This window comes from Schistocerca americana, chromosome 9 (genome assembly GCF_021461395.2).
Source record: "Schistocerca americana isolate TAMUIC-IGC-003095 chromosome 9, iqSchAmer2.1, whole genome shotgun sequence".
NCBI classification, from domain to species: Eukaryota; Metazoa; Arthropoda; class Insecta; order Orthoptera; family Acrididae; genus Schistocerca; species Schistocerca americana.
Window position 1 is genome coordinate 198,243,374 of NC_060127.1, and position 20,984 is coordinate 198,264,357.

General features: G+C 45.0%; 1 protein-coding gene and 1 pseudogene across 1 annotated transcript in view; one reads left to right on the forward strand and one right to left on the reverse strand.

Annotated features, from left to right (window-relative positions):
- The window catches only part of LOC124551058 (cytochrome P450 4C1-like), a 160,103-nt gene that overhangs the window by 44,424 nt on the left and 94,695 nt on the right, over positions 1-20,984 (forward strand). The window contains exon 3 of the mRNA XM_047125933.1: positions 13,647-13,848. Coding sequence (XP_046981889.1) covers positions 13,647-13,848 — 202 coding nt within the window. The remainder of the gene's footprint in view (positions 1-13,646; positions 13,849-20,984) is intronic.
- LOC124551618 lies at positions 16,875-16,992 on the reverse strand (annotated as a pseudogene).

Below are 20,984 nucleotides of genomic sequence, written 5' to 3' on the forward strand. Positions count from 1 at the left end.
AGAGAATTCCAGAAAGATGTGTACCTCTGCTTTATTGACTACGCCAAAGCCTTTGACTGCGTCGATCACAACAAATTATGGAACGTACTGAAAAACATGGGTGTACCAGATCACCTCATTCATCTGATACGGAGTTTATACCTTGACCAAGAAGCCACGGTGAGAACTGTGTATGGAACAACGAAATGGATAAAGATTCAGAAAGGGGTCCGGCAAGGCTGCATACTGTCACCGTACTTATTCAATCTGTATGCAGAACATGTCATGAGGAATGCAAGGCTAGATGAAGGAGAAACAGGAATTAAAATAGCTGGAATAAATGTAAACAACCTCAGGTACGCGGATGATACGATCCTGTTGGCAGAAGTGAAGAAGAATTGAGAACACTCTTACTGAAGGTGAAAGACGAAAGTTAAAAGGCTGGTCTTATGCTGAATGTGAAGAAAACGAAAATTATGGCAACTACACCTACCAATTCATGGGATATAGCAGGAGAAACCATGGAGGTAGTGACCACACTCAGTTATCTCGGTTCCCAGATCTCTGCTGACGGTGACTGCAGCGATGAAATCCGGAGACGCCTGTTGCTCGGTAGACAGGCGATGTCAAACCTTGACAAGGTTATAAGGTACAGAGATATAACACTAGCAACAAAGATCCGTATTGTGAGGGCTATGGTCTTTCCAGTTGTGATGTATGGATGTGAGACCTGGACCATTAGAAAGGCTGAACGGCGAAGAATTGACTCCTTCGAATTGTGGTGTTGGAGGAAACTTCTTAGAGTTCCATGGACGGCAAAGAGAACCAACAGATCAATATTGGAGCAAATTAAACCAGATTTCTCCCTGGAAGGTCTAATCTTAAAACAAAAACTGACCTACTTTGGACACACAATGCGAAGGCATGCCTCGCTGGAAAAAACATTAATGCTGGGGAAGATTGAAGGAACTAGAAGAAGAGGACGTCAGAGGATGAGATGGACCGATGGCATCACAGAAGCAATGTGTTCCAACCTGGAAGGTCTACGGGAGAAAGTGCAAGACAGGAAAAACTGGCGTGATTTGGTTCATGGGGCCACGAAGAGTCGGAAGCGACTAAACGAATAGAGAGAGAGAGAGAGAATATTCTAACAGTTTATTGTGAATCTTAAAACGATAACGTCCAATCTAATTATTGTCTCGCTGACTGACACGGGTTCCCCGGCCTTTAAGGAAACAATCAAGGAAAAAAGGCGGCAATATTGAGGATCAGGCCGTTTTGTAGGTTTTTCATCACAAGGGTGTAACGTCACTGCCTTCTCCATGACGGAGCTTCCGTGGCTCTGCTGCTCTTAGACGTCAAACTACTTGCTGATATACTATAATTTTGATCTGCAATTACCGAACTCTGATTCTACACTATTTTCCCCTCCAAAAATTCTATTCTTAATTTTAAATTATCCTTTCTACAGCTTTTGTCACTGTAAACTGGGCCGAGGTGTTACACTTAGGGCAGCTACTAGACATGGCATGGACTGTACAAGTCTTTGGAAAAAATACTGAGCCACACTGCCTGTATAGCGCTCAATAATTACAAGAGTGTTGCCGATTAGGGGTTTTGTGCGGGAACTGACCTCCCCGTTATGTCCCACGATTTTTTGATGGGGTTAATGTCGTTTTCTCGAATTGTCCAGAATGTTTGTCAATCCAGTCGTGAAGAATTATGGAGCAGTGCTTTGATTCATTGTATCGTTAAGAGTTTCATCTTCGTTTGGGAACATGAAATCCACGAATGGCTACAAAATGTCTCCAAGAAGCCGGACATAACAATTTCCAGTCAATGACCGGTTCTGCTGCACGAGAGGACGCAGTCCATTCCATGTAAACCCAGCCCACCACCCAGCTCGCAGAGTGCTTTGTTGACAACTTGCATCCACGGCGTCGAGGGGTGTGCGCCGCACTCGCACCCTCGACCGTCGGCTCTTACCAACTGTAGCCGGGACTCATCTAACCAGGCAACCGTTTTCCAGTCGCGTAGTGTCCAAACGATACGGTCACGAGCCCAGCAGAAGCTCTGCAGGCGATGTCGTGCTGTTAGAAAAGGAATTCGTGACGGTCTGCCACTGCCACTGCCACAGCCCATTAACACCAAATTTCGCCGCACCGCCCCAACGGATGTTGGTCGTACGTCCCACACCGATTTCTGCACTTTTATCTCGGACCCCTCTCCAAACCCCCATGGGGATAACTGCGCTCGATATTCAATTATTTCGGCGCACAACAAAAGATATTTCGTAGATTAATCCCTTCACTGCGTACCTTGTAGTTTTATCCTCATCCCACTTGCGAATGGATTGTAGACTGGTATAATCTTACCGTACGAAAGCCCTTCTTTAAAAGATACTAATTCTACGAAGTTTTGCGGTCGCCAGCTCAGAAGGAGCAATTTTATTTTATTCTTTCACAACCGATTTAACTTCTATTGAAACGAGATCAGTTTATGACAGTAAATTACAGTGTGCTGCTATCAGTCCAGAAGGACTAAAGCTGTGATATTTACGACGTAGCTGAATGGCTACCATCATTAAGTTTTGCAATTGCTAATTAATGAAAACTAAATTAGTGGAAAATAAGTGAAATTACTCTCATGATCAATATCAGCAAATAAGTTAGCAATGCGATCGGCAAAGTGTAAGTTAGCGTGCCACTAGCAAATTTCAGATGAATACAAATAGATCTGAAGCTGTCTTTTCCTGCTTTACTAAAGGGGCCATAACTAGTTCAGTGGTAATACTATTGTCAGACTGTTGTGTGTGTGTGTGTGTGTGTGTGTGTGTGTGTGTGTTGGGGCTTATGGGCGCTCGACATCGAGGCCATCAGCGCCCTGACACACATTAAAAGGAACGAATGTGGACAGACCTAATAAAACTGAAAAACACATTCAAAGAAAGGAGGAAAACAAGGAAAATACGACAAAAGAAAGTAAAACCGAAGGAAAGGGAAAACATAGCAACAACAATGCCACACAAAATTGTCATTGGCTGGCCACTTACATAAAATATGGGCGCAGTGAACAAATTAAAATCCTCCCTAAAATCTTTGTAAAAACATTTGTCATGGCACAGAACTTTAAAACTTTAACCACATTCGTCCGAGTGTTGCCTAAAAGAGAAGGCAGGTCCGATGGCAAGTCAGCCGCGGCCCGCTGGTCAGAAAATAAAACGCAGTCCAATAAAACGTGGCGCACAGTGACCTGGACGCCGCAAGCACCACACATTGGAGGGTCCTCTCGCCGGAGCAGGAAGCCGTGCGTCATAGGGCTGTGGGCTATTCGAAGCCGAGTGAGGAGAACCTCGTCCCGTCGATGAGGCTGAAAAGAAGTACACCACACACGCGTTGTGGGCTTGATTAGACGGAGCTTATTGTCAGTCACTTCCAGCCACTCATCCTCCCACCGACGCATGACCCGTGAGCTCAACAGCGAGGTGAGTGCGTGCAAGGGGATAGCACACTGAGATACTTGTGGGGCGAGACACGCCTCCTTGGCTGCGAGATCTGCCCTTTCATTCCCAGGAATGCCGACGTGCCCCGGAACCCAGCAGAAAGCCATCACCTTCCCCAATCGCTGTAGTTGGAGGAGGGCATCCAGGATGGTCTGGACTATTTTATCTGCTGGATACAAACGTTGCAATGAGTGAAGGGCACTGTGTGAATCGGAACAGACAAGAAATTTAGGACAGGAAGAATGTCTCATCTGCTCCAGTGCCAGCAAGATCGCAGACAATTCTGCATCAAAGACAGTAAAAGTCTGAGGCAGTCGGACCTTGAGGACACGATCGGGAAATACAACAGAGCAACCAACGGAATCCCCCTGTTTCGATCCATCTGCAAAAACAGCTACACAGTCGTGGTGCTCAGATAAAATGGCAGAAAATGCCGTATTAAAAACGGTGGCAGGAGTGCAATCTCTCTTGTACTGCAATAAATCTATAATCACTCCGGGCCTCTTCAGTAACCAGGGTGACAGGCGGTTAAAACCCTGGATTTGGGGTTGTACAGACTCCACACCAAGCGACTCTAGCACACGTTGCACACGGATCCCAAATGGCAACGTAGCCCGGGGGCGGCGGGAAAAAAGGCGGTCCAGAATTGGATGGGCAACAAGATGGTGAGCAGGCGAGCTGGGAGCTGCAAGAAAGTGGCAAGCCTGGCGCACCGGCAGGAGCTGCCGCCGGATGGTAAGTGGCGGTTCGCCAGACTCAGCACAGAGGCTGGGTACGGGACTGGTCCGATAAGCACCCGTGGCCAGTCGGATCCCAGCATGGTGGACAGCGTCAAGGACCTGCAAATAAGACGGCCTTGCTGACCCATATACTGTGCACCCATAGTCCAGCCGTGAACGCACAAAAGCTCCATAAAACTGTAGGAGACGCGCCCTGTCCGCGCCCCAAGACCTGTGGCTGAGCCACTTGAGGATGTTCAGTGCCTTCAGCGTTCTGGCTTTCAAGTCACGTAAGTGTGGCAGCCATGACAACCTGGAGTCAAAAATTAGGCCCAGAAAACGCACTGTGTCTCTAAAATGTAGGACAGTATCACCCATATGCAAGGCAGGCAAAGTAAAAAGACGACGAGAACGATTAAAATTAACACAAACACACTTATCGGCAGAAACCGAAAACCCGTCTTTGCAGCCCACTCCTCTAACCGCCGCACTGTTAGCTGCAACTGACGGCTCACGGTTGCAACACTGGAGGAGGAACAGAAAACAGCAAAGTCGTCCACAAACTAGGAGCGCTGTACTGGACTCCTCACTGTAGACGTTATACTGTTGATGGCTATGGGAAAGAGGGTAACGCTTAAAACACTGCCCTGGGGGACACCGTTCTCTTGCTCAAAGCGATCAGACAGTGTGTTACCAACGCGGGTCCGAAAAAACCGCTGAGACAGGCAAGACCGAATGAAAATGGGGAGGCGGCCACGAAAGCCCCATTGATGCAATTGTCCAAGAATACAGTGTCTCCAAGTAGTATCATATGCCTTACTGATATCAAAGAAGATACCAATACAGTGATGCTGACGGAGGAAAGCCTGCTGAATAGCCGCCTCTAGAAGGATCAGGTTGTCGACCGTGGACCGAAATTTTCGGAATCCACACTGAAAGCGGCTAAGGAGCTTTCTAGTCTCTAACAGCCAGACCAGACGACGGTTAACCATCCGTTCCAGGGTCTTTCCGACACAGCTTGTCAAGGCGATGCTACGATAACTACTGGGACATGTGTGGTCCTTTCCTGGTTTGAGGAGAGGTATGAGGATTGCCTCCGTCCACGAGGTGGGGAACACTCCTGTCTGACATATGACATTAAAACATTCGAGGAGGATTTCCTTTGACGCCGCTGGCAGATGTCGAAGCATGGAGTACCGGATGCGGTCGTAACCTGGTGCAGTGTCAGAAGTCGCAGTAAGTGCCGAGTCAAGTTCCCACATGGAGAAAGGGGAGTTGTAGGCCTCAGAACTGTTCGACCGAAAGTCCAAGGTCGCTCTTTCGACAGTCGCACGGTAGCGACGAAACGCTGGATCCTGGGTTGCAGTGGCAGTACTTTGTACAAAATGCTCTGCCAGCGTCTGAGCAATGGCTCTGGGTGTTGTTTGGAGGCATCCCTGGTTCAGGACTGCAGCTTTTGGTAAACGGCTGCGTTTACCGGAAATTCTCCGGATGGCTTCCCGTACTTGTGTGGATCAAGTGGAACGGTTGATGGAGTCCAGGAACTCCTGCCATGACCTTTTCTTGCTCTCTTTAATGACACGGCGTGCCCTGGCTCTCGCGATTCGAAAGGCGGTAAGATTGACCGCTGTTGGGCGGCATTTAAATCGGGGAAGAGCCGCACGCCTGTCCCGGATGGCTGAACGGCACTCTTCTGTCCACCAAGGCACAAGGCGCCGCTTAAGAGGGCCAGAAGACTGTGGTATGGACAGGTTAGCAGCATGATGGATCACAAATGTGATGTGATCCACCCATTCCTGTACGCGGTTGTGGCGTTCAAAGACAGCCAACCGAGTGAACAGTGGCCAGTTAGCCCTGCCAATCATCCACGATGGCAGCCTCTGCTCCAGCAATACACCATCCAGGAGATGAATGCGGATGGGGAAGTGATCGCTGGAATGAAGGTCGTCAGTGACCTCCCAGTGAACAGAGTCGGTGAGGGTTGGAGAGCAGAAAGATAGGTCAATGGCTGAGAATGACCCAGTAGCAGTAGAGAAATGAGTCAGAGTACCTGCGTTGAGGATGCACAACACTTGAGATGTTAGGAGGCTCTCCAAAATTCGACCTCGAGTGCAAAGAGAAGTGGAGCCCCACAGGACATGATGGGCACTGAAGTCCCCTGGGAGGAGAAATGGGCGGGGAAGTTGGTCGATAAGATCTGTGAGAGCGTCTAAGGTCATTGCATCCAGAGGGGGTAAATAAAGGGAGCACATGGTAAGGCTCCGACGTCAATGAATTTCAACTGCAACTGCTTGCAGGTCAGTATCCAGGGGGAGAGCAGAGGAGTGGTGGTCATTATTGACAAACACGGCGACTCCGCCTTTGGCCCTTTCTCCAGTCAGGTCATCTTTGCGATATAATGTTTAGCCCCCCAGTACAGGAGCATCAGATGGTTTGAAATGCGTTTCCTGTAAACACAAGCACAGGGGGCATTGTCGTGCTAGGAGGTTCAGCTCCTCCACATGTGCCCGGAATCCATTCATGTTCCACTGTATAATGGGAGCCATCTATCAGGGTGGGAGTACCTTCATTCTCACTTTCTGTCGGGGAGGAGAGCCATCAACAGGTGGAAGCTCAGTTTTGGGGCGAGATGATTGCCCCAGTCTGACATCAACCTCCATCGCCTCTGAAGAGGAGTCGAGAGAGACGTCAGAGAGAATGACATCCACATCAGCAGACTGTAGAACTTCAGTCTCCTTCAGCGGGCGAGTCTTTACCTTTGGCTTTGGCTTAGATTTTTTGGTCTGAGGTGGCACTGGAGCCAAAACCTCAGAAGCAGTAGGGGGTGTAGCAGCGCTGGGCAGTGCACAAGACTGGACCCGGGAAGGGGCAGGAAGTTCCATGATGTCAGCTACCACGGCCTGGTCAGAAAGCTAGGGAGGAGCAGTAGGCTTCACAGGAACGGCAGCAGCACACGTACATTGGCAAGCGCAGGTGCTAGTGCTGACAGTAGCAACCTCCGTTTGTGTAGCGGCATCAGTTTTCAAGACTGGCTGTTTCAGAACGGAAGAAAAGGATGCAGCGAACGTGGGCGGCTGCAGGGACTTGTATAGTTTCTTTGCCTTACCATACGGGATGCGTTTTGCGGTTATAAGTTCCTGGATCTTCTGTTCCTCAAGGAAAACTCTGCATTCCCTACTCCACACAGGGTGATCCCCAGAGCAGTTGACACACTTGGGAGGAGAGGAGCAATCAACTCCCTCATGGGCGGCTTTACCACAATTCCCGCAAGTGGCTTCCCCTCTACAGCCGAGAGTAGTGTGTCCAAAGTGTTGGCATTTAAAACACCGCATGGGGTTCGGGTAATAAGGCCGTACACTAAGACGTAGGAAACCTGCCTTTACATGCTCCGGCAATTTGGTGCTGTTAAATGCAAGGATAAATGAGTCAGTCTTTATGAGAGTACCATCCACCCGTTTCATAACGTGTTGCACGTCGACAATTCCTTCCCGGGACCATTCAGCCTTCAGTTCGTCTTGGGGAATGTCAACAAGATCTCTCGAAGTCACAACACCCTTGCTGTAGTTCAAGTTGTTGTGAAATTCAGTCTCTATCGCAAACTCCCCAAGAAATTGTGCCTTCTGAAGGTTCTGGACTTGCTGGAAGCTAGATGTTTCAACCAACAAGGTGCCATTTCGCAAGCGCTTCACAGATTGTAATGTGCCAGCAATACCTTCTAAGCCCTTCTGTATATAAAACGGTGAAACTTTATCGAAACTCCCATCTTTTCTTTTAATTATAAGAAACACATTCTGCGAAGCAGCATGCGTTCTGTTACGACTGCCTGAATCAGGAGGACTGGCTACACGAGCCCTCTTGTTAGATTGGGTGTTAGAACCTACCACCGGCCCACCATTTCCGCTGGGAGGAGAAGAAGGAAAGTTCGAGGGTTCCATCTCGGTCCCACGAGCAGCTAGGGAACTAGAAGTCCACCTAGACAGAGCCCCGTGTGCCTAGGTAAGCCTTATACAACTGAGGTGCGGCAGGTTCCGCAGAGGTTGCCCGCTATCGACCGTTCCACCTCAACAGCCATGCATCTCATCAGCGCGCAGCACACCTTGAGATCGAGGGGTTCTTAATAGAGGTTTATTCCATCCTCGCGATCCGGGCGGTCAAGCCAAGATGCCCATTCCGTGACACACACAACATTCGACCGCTGCGCCGCACGGTGGTCGCCGAAGTATGCCCAGAGCTTACAGTGACAGGGGACTGGCGGCGCTTACCAGTCCCCAGCTCAGGAACCCGGGGGTCGCCAAGCCCGTACCCGGCAAATGAATGCTGAGCCCCTGGGGGCTCAGATTGTTAATATAATGACCGTCTGAGGTTTCCTACTCACTTACTGTCAGTACTAAAAATATTGAAGAGCAATACTGATGGCCCTCAAAATATTCTCAATATTGTCTACACATACTGAACGTGTGAGGTCAAATGTTAGCCGTTTACCAATATCTTCCACTCATATATTGCAAAGGTTCATGAATGAGCCAAAAATTTTTAATGGAATGAAAAGTCATTGCAGGAGCAAGAGCAAAGTGTGTAAAATGTATTTGTTGCACGCAGAGGATAATAGTCATGTAGTAGGCCTATACCTAAATAAAATTTGGGTTTCACGAAACCACACGCAAAAACGTATTTTACTCGACTTCAGCGCAAACTTTGGCTGTACGTACGTTTACTTTCGTGTAGTGTACATCGGTGATGTAATGATGGGTGCAGTGATGAAGGGGCAGTAAGAGCTGCAAATAAAAATTTTTTGGGAGGCTGGGAATGTTCTCGGTCTTATCGAGGTGAGCCGTGGGAACTGAAATCCTGGCGCCAGCAAACCAGCTCTGTCGCGCACGGAGTTTCTCGTAAAGAAAATGTGTTCATACCAGACACGATAAAGTACTAATGTCTTAGATGTTATCAAAATTAATTCCATAGTTTTCTTAACAACTTTCTCTCTGGGATTTTACGCATTCATACTAAAGGGGGATTTTTTCCACAGTGTACAATTCTAGGGAAGGTCTAATGAACTTATGTCCTCAAATGCACGGTTTCCACGCTAGAGACCATTTATCCAGTCAACTTTGTTACAGAGACTCCAGTCTAACACACGCTATACGTTGCAGCCACGGTTACAGTGGGTCTTGAAAATGATTTCCCTGTACCTCAAAGTGTGCGTGATCTCTCTGACACGTCCACATCCGCCAGGTAGCATTCGATCAGTGTCGAAGGCAACACGAATAAGCTGTTCCAGTGTCCTCACATCTGGAATGGGCTCTGCATATGCGATTGGATGGATCCATAACAAAAAATCGCATGAGGTTATATATATGAGGACACTGGAACAGCGTATTCACGCTGCCTTCGACGGTGTTCCGATGCAGCCTGGCCGATATATATATATATATATATATATCAAAATTTCTGCTGATGTTTGTTCGTACTTTTTTGCAGCAGAAGCAGTTTGCAAGAATTTTCTTTAGATAGTACTCCATTATATTGTAGACTAAAAATACAGATGTATAATATTTTCTTTCGGAATTTTTACTAGCACTGAAAATTATCACTATCAATGGTATGGGACTGAGGTGCGTATTTTCATGGCGGCCGCTATGGTAGCCAACGGACAGTCTTCCGCTGTCGTGATTCCGGAAATTTTTTACGATCTTTTGACCGTTTGTACTCAGCCAGAATTACTTAAAAACAACGACAAAGAATTTCGGGATAATGAATTTCAGAGACCGATTTTAAATAACTGGCTCTACTGAATAATGGCGTGTGATGTTTGGACATTAATCTTCCATACACTTCTATTCACTTATATTTAATAAAAATTCTTGTCCTGTTTATTGTAGCTGTTATGGTGCTGTAGTTGAAGAGCGCAGAACGATAATTGCCCTGACACTTCACGTCTCCTTTGAGATGGAATTAATTTATTGTAAAGCTAGCTCCAAATTCCATCACAGATTAGTGTTGGATAACCTAGCTTTCCAAACCCCACCATTTCTGGAGACAACTTTATGACACATGTGACGCCACCACCCGAATTTTCACTCGAATATGTTCAGTTTTAATACCAAAAAAATATTAACATCGCCAGACGTGACACAGCTACTGTACATCCACACACCAGGCTTGCCTGCCTGCGACTGTCACCTTTCGGTTTTTCCAGCGCCATGGTAATCCACACAATCGCATTGAAAAGTTTCAAAATCCCTAGCTGATCTCTGTCTCTCTTAATTCCTTTCTGAAAAGCGTCATACATTTCCCAATAACCTCTGAATACTACACTTGTTATAACTATTGTTGACATTGGACTTGTGTTGTTGTAAATTTGGTTAATATAAAGTGTTGCATAATATACGTAGTTCCTTTGTCATAAAAGTTCCGGGTCAGGTTTTTTTAGAAATAAAAAATACTCCTATCGAAGTAGACCCCTTGATTATCTTCACACAGTTGCCAACGTTTATGGAGGTCTTGGAGGCAAGCAAGGAAATATTCAACTGCTATGCGTGTAAGCTCATGCGTCACAGCGCGTTGCATGTCTGTAAAATCTTGACGAAGCGTTCTTTTTTAGCCGGCTTTTTACTCGCGAGAACAAGAAAAGTCTCAAGGCGAGAGGTCGGGCGAATATCGCAGACTGCCTGGCCAGACACTCTGTAACAGATAGAACAATGTGGGGTCTTGACATGCAGTGAGAACCAGCCCTGAGAATGCCACAGATCAGGGTGGTAACGTCGAAATGCTTGTCGCAAACGTTTCAAGACTTCCATATAAAGACTTTGGTTCTCGATTTGCCCTGGAGGAACATACTCTTGGTGAACTAATCCCTTACTATCAAAGAATGCGATCAACATTGCTTTTGTTCTCGTAGGTTGTCGTTTGACTTTTTTCGAGGCTGGTGATCCAGAACTCTGACATTCTGCAATTTGATGCTTCATGTGATGGTGATATTGATAGCACCAACTGATGTCCCCAGCAATAATCTTTAAACGTGAGAAATTTTTCATCTTTCCTCTTTCTGCTTGTCTGTTAGTGTGTGAGGGGAGAGTTTTGCATTAAGTTCCGTTTCCCTAAATCTTCCCATAAAATCTTATGGCACACACACCACGATTCAAATCAAGTTATTCTAAAATCGTACGCACAGTTACTTGACAGTGCTCTTGCAAGAACTGCCTTACACGCTCCACGTGTGCATCGGTATACGCTGTAGACGGGCGACCAGCTCCGGGATCGTCTTGCACTGAACCTCTGCCTTCACGAAACCTTTTGTTCCACTCGAAACCGCGATTGCTTGAAACTGCCTCGCGTGCATATGGCTTACTTAAATCATTGTTCACGTTTCACTAGGGGTTTTTCCGAGCTTAACGCAGTACGTTATGTTCACTCTTTGCTCACAATCTGCATCCATTACGTCACCGTAACTACTGCGTCAGTAACCACAACAGGGCGTTGCTAATCACAGTCCTGCCACCTAGCGAGGTTTTGCAGAAACATGGCCATCTCAAGGACGCACACATACCAGGAAACATAAAAACAGCATTTGTTGCTTTTTAGTACTGCAAACTCAGAAATAAAAGAATCTCTCCTGGAAATTTTCTGACATGATGGGAGATACTGCCATTTGTTATTCGTCATATAAGATATCTGACACGATATATGAAGATGCACAAGAACAGTTCTGATTTGAGACGCCATGCACCGTTGGTTGTAGGCGCCAATGTCGTCAGTACTGGGCTTTAGTCTAGTTCAGATGCAGTTTTTGAACTTGTCTACATAGTGAAATTGGTCTGACATTCAGTGTGACCATGTATTAGGGAAATGCTGCCTACTGCATGAGTAAATGGCTGTTCACTAACCATGCACTGTTAGTGCAGGTATGCTATAATTTAGCGAACAACTAATGAAATAATGTTTTTATAAGGTTTTATATTTTATCTTGAATAGGCCTGGATTGAAAACTAACTTTCTAGTTTGAAACTAGTTACCAGCATAATTAAATGCAATTGTGATGTATTTATGCTACCTAGATTACCACCCATCTCTTGACTTGTAGTTGTAAATACGTGGAAATACTCATTCGTTTGTTTTTCTCATGTACTTCTCGATCTGTTTAACGTGCCGCGTAACCATATTTTAATTTGAAAATTACGAGCTGCATCCAAGACAGCAGCTTCAAAAATTGCCACGATTGTTGTTAACATAATCTTACAAGATATCGTGATTTACCACCTCACATTATGTGATGTTAAATGCCTGTCTATCTACATGACTGTGTTGCAGAAAGGTGAGAACACCACCCTCTACTTTGGAAAACACTTTTATTCCCAGACGTCTTCATCACGTTGGATGGAGTTACAACATTTCACTAGTTTCGAATCTTATGACCTATTATGGTCTTAAAAATGTATTATGTTGGACGGTCAACTAATACTCATCTTGGTGTCTTTATTCAATAACAGCATTCATTTTACTCGTGATGGCACATCTTTTCTTTTCTCTGGGAGTCTTGTTCGAAGACGTTCTCTGGAGGCTGGATCTGTCTCGCATATACCACTGGGTCTACTTCTGTTATCAACAAATCACGAACCACATACTGTTCGAGAGGAACACGAATGTCATTCCTCACTTGCTAAAGCAAGGGTCGCATTTTACCACTATTTATCATTTCAAAATGTCCCACAGTGATGGTAGTTTACGTGTTAGATGTTACCACGGTTACCGCAATTCTAGCACACAGTACGTTGCTCAGAGGCCTTGCGTGAGAGATAGGGGAGAGAGTGGACGTGGTACAGGATTCGGGGTAGACATAATCGGAACGAGGCGTTTCTCGTTGCGGTGGCATCTTCTGACGAAATGTCAATCACCAACTTTCTCCTCCGAGTGCGAAAATATTTTGTTGACGCCGACCTACATAGGGCGAAACGATTATCATAACAAAATATGAGGGAAATCAGAACTCACACGGTAAGATATAACTATTCGTTTTCCGCACACACTGTTCGAGAGTGTAATATTACACAGTTATTGTGAAGGTGGTTCGATGAACCCCTGCTAGGCACCTAAGCGTGATTTGTGGAGTATCCATGTAGATGTAGATGGTTTGACAGGACTTGTTCATTCCCACCTCCATTGCTGCTAATAAATATTTGTGGTCAAAGATGCAAGAATTATTGAGAGATCTCCAGGAACAGATGCACTCCGTCTTTGACTTGTTGCCAAGATGCTTAGAGTCTTTTATTACGGTAAAATCACATCATAATGACTTCTTAGTGCATTGTACACGCCTTATACAGTCGTGTAAACTTTCTGACTGGTGTATTCTCATGTTCGTGAACAGTCGGGTCACGCTAATTATTGTTGTAATACGTGTACATCTGTTTTGTCTGCCATACGTGGGTAGCCGTCTTATCCTGCGGCAGGCTGTACCTGGGCCCAATGTTGGTGGTGCTGGTGGCACACCCGGATGACGCGCAGCACATCCTGCTGACGTCGAAGCTGGTGGACCGAGGCAGCTTCGGCACCAACGCCATGCGGACCTTCGTCGGCGACGGGTTGGTCACCCTGGATGCCGGCCGCTGGAGGGTGCACCGCAAACTCATCAACCCCACATTCCACTCGGAGGTGAGTCAGCCAGCCTAGGTAAGGCAGCCGCTGGAAGACATGCTGAGGTCTCAAAAACCCCACAGTCATCTCTGAGGTGAACTAACTAGTTTTCTTTCTACAAGCTAGGCAGTTTTCATTGTCTGTAGTCGTGAAAGGTAGCCGTGCGGTCTGAGCCGCCTTGTCACGGTCCGTGCGGCTACCCATGCTGGAGGTTCGAGAACCTCCCTCGGACGTGGGTGTGTGTGTCGTCCATAGCGTAAGTCAGTTTAAGTTAGATTAATTAGCGCGTAGGCTTAGGTGGCATTTTAAGGAGATGGGACCTGGATAAACTGAAAGAACCAGAGGTTGTAGAGAGTTTCAGGGAGAGCATAAGGGAACAATTGACAGGAATGGGAGAAAGAAATACAGTAGAAGAAGAATGGGTAGCTTTGAGGGATGAAATAGTGAATGCAGCAGAGGATCAAATAGGTAAAAAGACGAGGGCTAGTAGAAATCCATGGGTAACAGAAGAAATGTTGTTGAAAGGAGACAATATAAAAATGCAGTAAATGAAGCAGGCAAAAAGGAATACAAACGTCTCAAAAACAAGGTCGACAGGCAGTGCAAAATGGCTAAGCAGGGATGGCTAGAGGTCAAATGTAAGGATGTAGAGGCTTATCTCACTAGGGGTAAGATAGATACTGCCTACAGGAAAGTTAAAGAGACCTTCGGAGAAAGGAGAACCACTTGCATGAATATCAAGAGCTTTGATGGAAACCCAGTTCTAAGCAAAGAAGGGAAAGCAGAAAGGTGGAAGGAGTATATAGAGGGTCTATACAAGGACGATGTACTTGAGGACAATATTATGGAAATGCAAGAGGATGTAGATGAAGATGAAATGGAAGATATGATACTGTGTGAAGAGTTTGTCAGAGCACTGAAAGACCTGAGTCGAAACAAGGCCCCTGGAGTAGACAACGTTCCATTGGAACTACTGACGGCCTTGGGAGAGCCAGTCCTAACAAAACTCTATCATCTGGTGAGCAAGATGTATGAAACAGGCGAAATACCCTCAGACTTCAAGAAGAATATAATAATTCAAATCCCAAAGAAAGCAGGTGTTGACAGACGTGAAAATTACCGAACTATCAGTTTAATAAGGCACGGCTGCAAAATACTAACGCGAATTCTTTAGAGATAAATAGAAAAACTGATAGAAGCCGACCTCGGGGAAGATCGGTTTGGATTCCGTAGAAATGTTGGAACACGTGAGGCAATACTGACCCTACGACTTATCTTAGAAGAAAGATTAAGGGAAAGGCAAACCTACGTTTCTAGCATTTGTAGACTTAGAGAAAGCTTATGACAATGTTGACTGGAATACTCTCTTTCAAATTCTGAATGTGGCAGGGGTACAATACAGGGACCGAAACGCTATTTACAATTTGTACAGAAAGCAGATGGCAGTTATAAGAATCGAGGAGCATGAAAGGGAAGCAATGGTTGTGAAGGGAGTGAGACAGGATTGTAGCCTCTCCGCGATGTTACTCAATCTGTATATTGAGCAAGCAGTAAAGGAGACAAAAGAAAAATTCGGAGTAAGTATTAAAATCCATGGAGAAGAAATAAAAAGTTTGAGGTTCGCCGATGACATTGTAATTGTGTCAGAGACAGCAAAGGACTTGGAAGAGCAGTTGAACAAAATGGACAGTGTCTTGAAAGGAGGATATAAGATGAACATCAACAAAAGCAAAACGAGGATAATGGAATGTAGTCGAACTAAGTCAGGTGATGCTGAGGGAATTAGATTGGGAAATGAGACACTTAAAGTAGTAAAGCAGTTTTGCTATTTGGGGAGCAAAATAACTGATGATGGTCGAAGTAGAGAGGATATAAAATGTAGACTGGCAATGGCAAGGAAAGTGTTTCTGAAGAAGAGAAATTTGTTAACATCGAGTATAGATTTAAATGTCAGGAAGTCGTTTCTGAAAGTATTTGTATGGAGTGTAGCCATGTATGGAAGTGAAACGTGGACGATAAATAGTTTAGACAAGAAGAGAATAGAAGCTTTCGAAATGTGGTGCTATAGAAGAATGCTGAAGATTAGATGGGTAGATCACATAACTAATGAGGAGGTATTGAATAGAATTGGGGAGAAGAGGAGCTTGCCGCGTGGGATTAGCCGAGCGGTTTGAGGCGCTGGAGTCATGGGCATGGGTGTGAGTGTTTGTCCTTAGGATAATTTAGGTTAAGTAGTGTGTAAGCTTAGGGACTGATGACCTTAGCGGTTAAGTCCCGTAAGATTTCACAGACAGACAAGAGGAGCTTGTAGCACAACTTGACTAGAAGAAGGGATCGCTTGGTAGGTCATGTTCTGAGAGATCGAGGGATCACCACCAATGTAGTATTGGAGGGCACCGTGGAGGGCAAAAATCGTAGAGGGAGACCAAGAGATGAATACACTAAGCAGATTCAGAAGGATGTAGGCTGCAGTAGGTACTGGGGGATGAAGCTTGCACAGGATAGAGTAGCATGGAGAGCTGCATCAAACCAGTCTCAGGACTGAAGACCACACAATAACAGGCTTAGGGACCGTTGACTTCATCAGTTTGGTCCCATAAGACAAATTTTCAAAATTCGTTGTTTGTAAGGACTTATAATAACGCGCTAAAGACTCAAACAGAAATGAGAAAGGAACATCTTGTAGGAATTGCTGTACATGAAGATACTTTTTTTCACACCCTTCAGAGGCTGTAGGTTATTTAAGATCGAAATCTCAAGCTCATACTTCATAGGATTGATACCGTTCAACTATATTGTTATTGTCTTGTTCATCATATCATATGTGCATTGCATAAGCTTGGACTCCAAAATAAAGCACTCCGTCTTCAGGCCATCGGGACCATCCGACCGCCGTGTCATCCTCAGATGAGGATGCGGATAAGGGGCGTGTGGTCGGTACACCGCTCTCCCGGTCGTTATGACGGTAGTCTTGATTGAAGCCGCTACTATTCGGTCGAGTAGCTGCTCAGTTGGCATCACGAGGCTAAGTGCACCCCGAAAAATGGCAACAGCGCCTGGCGGCCCGGATGGTCACCCATCCAAGTGCCGGCCATGCCCGACAGCACTTAACTTCGGTGATCTGACGGGAACCGGTGTATGCACTGCAGTAAAGCTGTTGTCCATTCCAAAATAAACAAGTTAAATTTTTTATTCCAAGAACATAGTCACTCTGGTCGAGATGAAAAATATTACGTTGGTGCACAATTTCTTAGCGTTTTTGTTTTGATCTTGGGTATTAATAAGAGCTTCAGCTGTATTTGGCCCTTTATTACTGTACCATTACCTGTTCTGTGGCTCTAAAAGCCACATCTTCAGGTTACACATGATTAAAACATTAGAGCAGGAAAGCTTGGAGTCTTTTTTCCCAACATTCGTTGTCTGTCAAAACAAAACACGGCTAAAAGACGGTATGCCATGGATTAAAAACTGCCAGATTTCAGTATAGAGGGTGGGTTCAAAACAAGTCGTATCATACTGATTGCTTATCTAGGTATTCCAATTGCTATGGGATTTTTTATAGATTGTCATTTTTTCATTTGCAGTTCGCTGTTGGTATTTGAGTTTACATGTTATCATTTCGTCTTTCGGAGCTGTGGACGCTTTAGAATGGGGTACTGAGTAGAGAAATAGGAACATTTCCCACATATGCTTCTGTTTGGTTTCAATAGAGGGGTGACAGCTGCGGAGAGAGCTAGGAACACTTTCAGCGTGTATGTGGAAAATGCCATTGGATAGAGAACGATAAGAAAATGCTTTACTCGTTTTAAGGAGGATCGTTTTGACGTTAGTGAGTCGACACGTTTAGAAAGATCTTCGAGGTTTGATGAAAATCGTTTAAACGCATTAATCCGCAATGACCCACGGCAGTGTACTTGAGAATTGGCAGATGTCACAAACTACGATGATTCCACCATCGTGCGACATTTGCATGCAATGAGCAAGGTTCAAAAATCGGCTGTGTGGGAACTGCGTGCTCGTAGATAGCATTGCAAAAATCAGCGGTTGACCATTTGTACATTTTTGCTTGCTTGTCATCAATTGACTTGTGAACAACAGTACTCATGACGAGAAATTGTGGCCCTATGCTAAAATAAGGAAAATACAGGAATGGCTGAACGCAAACAAAGCAGTAACTCCTCATAGAAAGGCCTGCAAGCATCCACAAAAGACAATGTTGCGGATCTGGTGCAACAGCAGCTGTGTGGTGTACCAGGAACTGCTGACCCGAGGTGCAGCACCCGCTGCTGACAACTGAGGAGTCTATACGCTCTGAACATGGCTTTACGAGTACTTCACCTCAAAACCAAGTGATTTCTACAGTCGCGGAATCAAAACGTTACCTCAGCGTTGATAGACTAAATAGTGAAAGAAAATATATATAATTCTTGACTAAAGTCTCTGTTATGTGTATCTGTTTGTCAATTAAGCTTATGGGAAACGCTACACAAAGTCCGTTATTACACACTGCTGGAAAGAAATTATTACACCTGGAAAGACGACGTCGATTTTGATCCGATGAGAGCATACGCCACCTACAGAATAGTAGATGGAACGATAATGGCTTAAACGTCGGCCCGCCAACAGATAGTGTAGTTGCACAGCTACCAGAGGGCCTGCTGTGTCCACAGGCGCCAACTCCATGGGGCCTGAGGGGGGGTCCAGCCCCCTCAAAAGTTCGTTTGAGGGGGGGGGCATCCCCCAATAATTTAAGAAAATTATTAGTTATATTATGCTTGGTAAAATCACAAAGTTATGTTGGAATTTATTTTCCTTGTTTTACGATAGTTACCTTTGAAATACATTCAGTAGTGGGTTAAAACCAATAATTAGCAGGTTAACTGAAAACGAGCGGTGTGAATGATGACTTTGTTACGGTGCTGAGGGCACACTCGGAACTTGTCCCGGTGCTCGAACCTTCGGGTGAAGCGTGGGCGCCGGCCGCGGCGACTTCACAAGGACTGCAGCAGAGGCGCCTGCAGCCCTCCGCCTAGCGTCGCCTTGACGCTTCGAGACACTACGACGCCTCGCCTGTACAAAGCCCACCCCGCTGTCGCAGTCATTCAGTGTGGACGGTTTCGTTCAGTGCACGCTGCAGACGTGTTTAGTGTTCCGACTTTAGTGTCTAGCGGACTATTTTATATGACTATATTTTATTCGTTTACTTTAGTCTCTTAGTGTATTGTGAATTAAGTTTGGAATGGATAAATTTGTTACCAAACAGGCGCGCATAGAAGTTGATGATACTGCAAGTCAACCTCCAACAATTATTGTGTCGTCAATTGCTTCATTGTCTTCAGGCGAGAACCGTTCACAGATGAAACCTGGACAATCCGATAAGGGAAGATCATTTCAGAAGTCTTGGTTGATCAAATATACATGGCTAGAATATGAAGCATCTACCGAAAAAGTTTTTTGCAAAACCTGCAGAGAGGCAGATGCTAAAAATCTATTACAATTTTCTTCAGAAGAAGAAGATGCATTTACTTCCCTAGCGTTTTCTAACTGGAAAAAGGCTTTGGAAAAATTCCGTATTCATGAAAATACTTTCATGCATAAAGAAGGTGTTCTGAAACTAAATTCTATCACTGACCGTAGTGTGGCCTCCCAATTGAATGAACAGTTAGATAGTGATATGAAAGAAAGACCGTTTAGCTCCATACGTGAGTTTAAAGATGGATTAGGGCATTCGGGATATAAATGGGCCTCCTGCGATATTCAAAACGAGATCATTGATCTGTTAGCAAAGTCTGTGTTCAAAAAGGTACTGGCTTCAATCAAGAAGACTGAACAGTTTTCTATTATGGTTGACGAAACAATTGATTCTTCGATTCACGGACAAGTGCCACTTTGTATTCGTACTGTCGATGATTCCTTAATCACCAACGAAGATTTTATTGGCTTATATGAGACCCCCAACACTGAATTACAAACTCTGGGTAGTATTTTGAAAGACGTTTTTGCTCGTCTTGATTTGTCAATGGACAGCTTAAGAGAACAGTGCTGTGATGGTGCCTCGAATATGAGAGGTAAGTTCAAAGGACTAAAAAAAATTTTTTTGTGGATATACAAGATAAAGCACATTATCTGCTCTGCACTGCTCGCAGTTTAGACTTGGCAGTTGTAGACAGTCTCCGCCATCTTACGTCTATGAGGGATATTATGGCTTTAGCCAAAGACTTAATAAACACCGTAAGGGAATCCAACAAAGGGATGGAACTTTTCAGAAGCATACGATGTGAGAGCGCCAACGACCAAGCTGGTCTACGGCCGCTTTGTCCGACTCGATGGACTATGCAAGCTTGCAGTATCTTGAGAATATTGAATAACTTTGAAGAACTTCTAGAGCTTTTTGAAACATTTTCTGCAGAGGACAAAACAGAGGCAGGTTACAAATGTGCAGGCTACCTTGAGTCAATATTACAATTCAAAATTTATTTCTTTTTACGTCTTATTGCCGTGCAGTGAACTCAGTAGAGAACGTTAATGAAAAAATTCGTCTAAGTGTTGGTGATCTGGAAAAAGTATATGAGGGCTTGATTTGTATATTGAATGGATGGAGTGATAGTTTTGAACACTTTTGGGAATTGTGTTTAAAAGAAAAGTTGATGATCCTTTGCTTCCACGGAATCGAGGTATACCAAAGAAGAATGAAAACAACGAAGCCAGCTCAGTGCACGCTTTCAAAACCTCAAAGGAATACTACAAAACTATTTACATTGATGTTTGTGAAACGGTGCAATCTTGCATTACTGAGAAGTTTGCTTCAACTGGACTCACACAGGTCATTGCAGTTAAACAAGAGTTCTTGCTTTTAGTAAACACAGGTGAAAAAAATTTGGAAAAATCAACTGAGTTTTTCAAAGATGACCTAAACATTGAGAGACTGGCTTACACTTGAATATGTTACCCGATATCGCTAATAAAAAACAACTGATATAAAGAACATGCGTGATGTAAGAAAGCACAATCCACAAGAGCCTGCAGTTGGAGAAATGTTATGTGAGGTAGTGAAGTGCATTGGAGTTCCAACCACGACAGCAGCAGCAGAACGCTGGTGGGCACTGTCCCAGAAGGCGCATTCTCCCAAGGCACACCGCCGCCACCACAGGACT